The following is a 6,654-nucleotide window of genomic DNA, read 5'->3' on the forward strand; positions in this document are numbered from 1 at the left end:
GCCGCCTCGCTCGACCGGGACGGGGCCGCCTTCGACGCGGGCGGCCGGGAACGCGGGCAGGGCGGCGGCAGCGCGGGGCTGCTGCGCTCCGGCTTGGAGCGCGGGAGGAAGGCACCCTCGTCGCCGCCGCCGCCTCCCTCGCGGCCGCCGGACGGCCGGGAGGCGGGCGAGAAGCCCTTCTACGTGAACCTGGAGTTCCACCGCGAGCGCGGCCTGGTGCGCGTCAACGACCGCGACGTCTCGGAGCGCCTGGGCGCGCTGGGCAGCCAGGCCATGCAGCTGGAGGCGCGCAAGAAGCTGCCGGGGCCGCCGCGGGGCCGCTCGGCCGACGGCGCCTACGACGACGGGGGAGAGTACGAGGATGCTGAGCTCAACGCGCGCTTCCTGAAGGACAACCTGCTGCTCGACGGTGCGGGGCGGCCCGCCTGGACGGCCGCCTCTCCCGCCGCCTTCCAACCCTACCAGAGCGTCTTCGTGGGCGGTCCGGCGGGGGCGGCCGAGCCGCCGCTCACCTGGCCGCGCCGCTCCTACTCGCCGCGCGGCTTCGAGGACCTGGGCGGGGGCGGCGGCTACACGCCGGACTGCAGCTCGAACGAGAACCTGACGTCCAGCGAGGAGGACTTCTCGTCGGGCCCGTCGAGCCACGTGTCCCCCAGCCCCACCGCCTGCCGCCTGTCCCGCGAGAAGAGCCGCTCGCCCTCGCAGCACTCGCAGCAGTCCTTCGACAGCAGCGGCAGCCCCCCGACCCCGCAGGCCCCCAAGCGGCACCGGCAGCACCCGCAGGGCGCCGGCCCCGAGGCCGCCGTCGGGGCGCCCAGGAAGAGCGCGCCGCCCTGGCCCTGCGACGGGGAGCCGCCCCCCGGGAGGGCCGCCGCGGACGGCTGTTTCCATGGCGACGCAGGTGAGGCCCGGGGGCTCCCCGGAAATGCTGGGCGGCGGGGATCTGCGGACGGATTCCCGAGGGGCGGGAGGGGCTCCTGTCAGTTACATTCAAACTCTGACACCTTCCCGCGATGGGCATCCGGTGGCTACTTTGTACACACAGAGGCACACACAACACACAACACACCTGCGCAGGTCAGGGATTGTGTGGTATTCCCCCCTCCCCTTTTCCAGTCGCCTAGGTGTGGGGGAGCAGAGGCAGCAGCTTCCTCTGGATCAGTGGGGGGGGGGAGGCGCCTGCGGCCATCCCAGCTCCTTCAGCTCCCCCTCCCACCCTTCCCCTAAGGCTGTGGCAGGTTCTGGGTCTCTCTCCAACCCCCCCTCCCCAAACAGCAGCAGAGGCCCATCTGCAGCCGGGGTCCCTGGTGGGCTGCCTGGGGAGCAGAGGGCAAAGGGGCAAGGCCAGACTCTCCTGCCAAAGGGGTGGAGGGTGGCAGTGGGACCGGGGAGGCCTGGAGTCGCTTGCCTGGCCTGGGGGCTGCCATGGTTGAGCCAGAAAGAGCTGAGTGCCCCCCCCCCAAAAAAATTAGCTTCAAAAGGCAGCAGGGAGTCTCCCAGAATCTGGCTGATTCCAGCATTTGCTCTGCCCCCAAAAGAAAGGCAAAGCTTCGGAGAAGGGGACAGTTGAGCCCCCCCCCTCCAGTCACTGAGGTGTGGTTGGGTTGAGACAGCTGGGGGCTCCTTTCTAGCAACAGCACCTGGAGCTCAGCTGGCAGATCAGCCTCAGTTGGCCGATGATCTGACTGGAGAATGGATCCTATCGGTTTGGGGGGGGAGGGCAGTCTGTCTCACCTCCCCTGAGACAAGGCGGGCCCTGGTGGGGCTTCTCCTGGGACATCTGGGCCGGGCCAGGCCAATCTGTCCCCACGGCCCTCCAGCCCAGAGGGGCCTGCTGGGGGCCCTTCCTCCCCTTCTGGAAGAAAATGGTCTCTCTGGCCTAGGCTGCCTTTGCGGGAGGGGGGGTCTCCTGTCTGCTAGTGACCCATCAAAATGGCTTGGAAGAAACAGGCAGAGCCCATGGCGACAGTGGCCGGGCTGTGTGGAGGGCAGACCTGGGGAGGGAGCAGGAAGCTGCAATGGGTCCCAGGGCCAGGTAGAGTCCTGGGCAGGGTTCCATGGGGGTCTCTGAGTGGGCTGTTGTGGGGCAATGAAAGGAGCCAACGAAGGAAGAGCATCACCCCTGTCTCTACCAGCTGCTGGCAGGCCGAGCTTGGCAGATGGTGGTCCCCAGCCCTGCTGCCCTGGAGAGCGGGGGGGGGGGGGGGGGGGGGGGGGGGGGGGAAGAGGCAGGACTCCAGGAAGGGATTAATAAAGCAGGAGTGTTATTGTGATCACCCTGGGAATTATTGATGATAATGGCATAACTTGTCGATGTTTTCCTGCCAGTATTAAGCCCTGCAGGTTCTGTACATCCAAGTAGCAGCCGGGGGGCGGGTGGGTGGGTGGAACCATAGCAAGGGTAATGTTCACATCTCTCAGCTCTTCAGAACCAGGTTGGCCCCTGAAAGTGGAGCTTCTGGATGGAAAGCATGGTAAGGGGTGGTGGCAAACCACAAGTAGAAATAAGTGCCCCCTTTTTCTCTGCCGCAGCATGGTCCCTGCCCGTCTCTCTGAGTTGACGCTTAAGAAAGAGACGCTTTGGAAACCCCAGAGTTCCCACTGAGGTTGGCATCTTCCGTGTGGGACGAGGTGCCCAGTAGCCCAGTGGTGCTTTTGTCTGTGTGGAACCAAAACTGCTTGGAAGGTGGGCTTCTTTTGTAGGCACTTTGTATTTCCTCGTTTTCTCCCTCCACCCCAACAAATCTCTCTCTGTGGTTTGTGTGTGTGTGCGTGTAGTTGCTGCATTAGGTGTGTTTGCATTGCTAGCTTTGTTTGGCTTGGCAGCAGCTCCTTTGTGGGCTACCCTGAGAAGTCTCTCCCCCCCTACAATCTTTTTCAGCTGGAGATCTGTGGATACATCCTCTTCCTTAGTTCTGGGGGGGGGGCAGGGGCAGCTGTTCCATGCTGGGGGGGGTGGCCATCCTCCCAGGGATGCCCTTCAGGTAGCTGGGGACTGTGGGGCCCGGCAAAGGGGGCTTCTGTCTGTGCTGGAGGGCAGAGAGAGAGGGGGACTCGGGACAAGCCAGGGTCCTGCTGCCCTCGCAAGGAAGAGCTGGCCTGGAGTAGCTCACAGACAGCGCTCCGTCACCTGCAGGTGGTCCTGGGCACCATTCCTTCTTGCAGGAGAAGGTCCTTCCTGTCCGAGGAGCCCATGAAGTGGACTGCAGCTTTTGTGCAGAGGCGCTTTCCAGATGTTCTGCCAACAGAGGTCAGGTGCCATCCCAGCAAATTCATCACAGGACAGCCAGGAGGGGGATGTTCAGGTGGGCCATCTCAGAGAGTCACCTGGAGTCTGATAGATCTCAAGCGACAGGACCCCCCTCCCCCTCCATTTGGGAGTGAGTGGGACCATGGGCTCCCTGCTCTGTGGAGCCCCCGTCGGTTTCCATCTCCCTCACCAGTCCCCCATTCATGACTAGAAACCGCTGCCAATGGGGACGTCAAAAGAAGTGTTCCACCTGAACAAATAAGACCTTTTGGACAAGCGCAGGCTTGCTCAGCTCTGTTGCCTTATTTTATTTATGCATCTGCCACACAGCGGCCCAGCTGCTGCCTGGACACCTAGGCTGCCATCGGTGTGCTGGTGACCAACAGGGTTTGGGGTATAATCTGAACTCCTGGTTAGGTTAGAATAGAATAGCAGAGTTGGAAGGGACCTTGTAGGTCATCTAGTCCAACCCCCTGCCCAAGCAGGAGTCCCTACACCATTTCTGACAGAGGGCAGTCCAGTCTCTTCTTGGAAGCCTCCAGTGATGAAGGTTGTGCCATTGAAGCCCTACCTGAAGGTCTCCCAGCTACTGTACCTACAGGACCGTCTCTCCTGCCAACAGCTGCCTTGACCTTTGATGAGAATTATGGGGCGGGGTACCCCAGTGAAATCACAGGAGGGGGGGCTAAACAACAAGTCTCTCAAGGCATCCCTACTGAGAGAGAACCTCTGTTTCCTCCCTTACATTCCCCAGAGATGGAGGCCTCCCCGTTCCACCCAGTATTGGGGCGCCAGGTGTGTGGCCTGCCTTTTAGACAGATGCTTACCTTTGCCTGCTCTGCAGAGAGGGAGAAAAGAGGTTGCACCTGGACCATTTGCTAGGGAGGAGCAGGACAACAGCTGGCATGAATATATTATAAAAGGAATTTACCTGGAATCCTGTTGTTGACGTTGTAAGGACTTCCTAGTCTAGGGAGGAAGCAGATGTGGCTGTGGAAACAGTATTAAAAAGTGGCTTTGGTGTGCCCTGACCCCGCTTTCCATCCTGCTGAGACCCCAGTTTTGGCAGGGGGTCAGCGGTTTCTGACTTCGGGGACTTTGGCCTCATGCTGATTTACATTGATCAGTGCCCAGCAAGGCAAGAATGATTTTGGGTGCCAGGTTTAGATTTCTGTTTTTCAACCTGGGCCATTTCAGGATGTGTGTGGACTTCAACTTTGCTGGCTGGGGATTCTGGGAGTCCACACATCTTTATTTCATCTTTTGTGAGCAGGTAATCCTCAACTTACGACCACAATGGAGCCCAAAATTTCTGTTGCTAAGCAAGACATTTGTGAAGTGAGTTTTGCCCCCTTTTGTGACTTTTCTTGCCACAGTTGTTAAGTGAATCACTGCAGTTGTTAAGTTAGCAACATGGTTGTTCAAGGAACCTGGTTTCCCCACTGACTTGGCTTGTCAGAAGGTCGCGAAAGGGGATTACGTGACCCCCTGGGGACGCTGCGGCCATCATAAATAGGAACCAGTGGCCAAGCGTCCGAATTTTGCTCAAGTGACCCTGGGGACGCCGCAACAGTCGTAAGTGTAAAAACCAGTCATAAGTCACTTTTTTTCTGTGCTGTTGTAACTTCAGTCACTAAACAAATGGCTGTAAGTTGAGGACTACCTGTAGTCTTTTGAGGAATGTCACTAATCAGATTAAAAAATAGGAAACCGCCAACTTCCTGGCTGCAGTGATTCAGTCTCTGCCCTCCTTTTCCTGTGAGTCACTCTCTCCCTCTTTCCCAACACCTGGCAGCAGCTGGATGCCTTTAGCTGGCGGATCAGAGGGCTGGGGGGTGAATTTTGCAGCGCTGGCAGGTGTCCCCAGCCTGTTCTGATGCAGGTCTCCATGCTGCTAATTGCGGGGGTGACCCCCGCCCCCCAAGACTTTGGCAGGTTCTGATCCTAATTCTTCATCAGCCTTGCTCACGAGGTACGAGAAACTGATCTGGGGTCAGCCTAGAGTGCTGAGACTTGTTTTCTTGATTTTTTTGGTTGCTTTTTAGTTGTTATTTTGTTTATTTATATCCTGCCTTTATTATTTTTATAAATAACTTAAGGCACCAAAGGTCCCCTCCTTCTATTTTCCCCACAACAACCTCCTTGAGGGGGGGTTGGCTGAGAGTGATTGGCCCAAAGACGCCCAGCCTGCTTTTGTGCCTAAGGCAGGACTGGAACTCACCGTCTCCTGACCTCTGACCTGTACCTTAACCCCTAGACCAAATGGGGCATGTTTTTATGAGCTATTTTAAAGAAAGTATAGACATAAGGGTAAAAGGAAACAAGAAGAAAGAATAAAATAGAAATTAAAGGCTAAGATATTTAATAATGTTGGGGAGTTTCCAATATAAATTAGTTGACTATGAATAATTGAATACATTGCATCACTTAAAATGGCCACTCCAGCTACTTCAAATGGGGGGAGGGGTTTGTCTTGTGGCAGGGGCTCCTTTTGAAATCCAGCTGACCACCTCTGGACAACCTGGGCTAGCAGCTCCAATCAGGGCTCTTTTAGTACCCCAACACCAGCCTTGCCAGCTCTGGGTTCGGGCAGAATGAGAAGATGGGATGTGTTTGGTTCAGGAGGCTCAGGCAGGAGAGGGCAATCTTCCAAAGGGGGGGAGAGGGTGGTGCTAAAGCGGGGTGGGGGCAGAGAGGAAGCAGGAATCTTTTGCTTTCTCCCTGACAGTCTGGGCTCTTTAACTCTCCTGCAAGTTGAAGTTTCCTCCAGTGGTTAAGGTACCAGGAGATTGTGAATTCTAGTCCTGTCTTAGGCATAAAGCCAGGTGGGTGATCCTGGGCCAACCCCTCTCTCTCAGGCTAGGGAGGAGGCAGTGGCAAACTGCCTGAAGTCTTGCCAAACACTGCTGGAGTCGATACTGATTTGAAGGTGGGAGGGAAGATGGAAGAGAAGGGAGAGGAGGGGAGGGGAGGGGAGGGGAGGGGAAGGGAAAGAAGGAAGGAAGGAAGGAAGGAAGGAAGGAAGGATATAGTCAGTGGAAATACTAAACATAAGACAAATCCCCCATCAGAGCCATTGAAATCATATTTGTGGTGCCTTTCAGGGGAGCCTTCTTGGCCTGACTGAGAGACCAGCCAGATGCAGAATCTCTCTCTGTGCTCCACCTCTTCCCTCCATGTTGCTTTCAGTCCTTCTTCTCATGGGGAGATCCAGGCTTTGAGAGCCAGAAGTGAAGGTGAAGCATGAATGGCACCATTGATGTTCTGGCCTACCACCACAAACCTTTTGAGTGCCGGCCAGACTAAGGCAGAGCTGAAGGGAGAGGGCGGTCAGGCTCCGCTTCCTCTATTTTTCTGACTGTTTCTCAAGAGGCCAAACCAGTTTTCACTTCCTGATGAAATGC

General features: G+C 57.2%; 1 protein-coding gene across 1 annotated transcript in view; it reads left to right on the forward strand.

Annotated features, from left to right (window-relative positions):
- Positions 1–6,654, forward strand: part of BCR (BCR activator of RhoGEF and GTPase) — a 74,242-nt gene that overhangs the window by 6,352 nt on the left and 61,236 nt on the right. The window contains exon 3 of the mRNA XM_015823394.2: positions 61–901. Within this exon, the coding sequence (XP_015678880.2) occupies positions 61–901 (841 nt within the window). The remainder of the gene's footprint in view (positions 1–60; positions 902–6,654) is intronic.

This window comes from Protobothrops mucrosquamatus, unplaced genomic scaffold (assembly GCF_001527695.2).
Source record: "Protobothrops mucrosquamatus isolate PMUCROS unplaced genomic scaffold, P.Mucros_1.0 scaffold1860, whole genome shotgun sequence".
Taxonomy (NCBI): Eukaryota; Metazoa; Chordata; class Lepidosauria; order Squamata; family Viperidae; genus Protobothrops; species Protobothrops mucrosquamatus.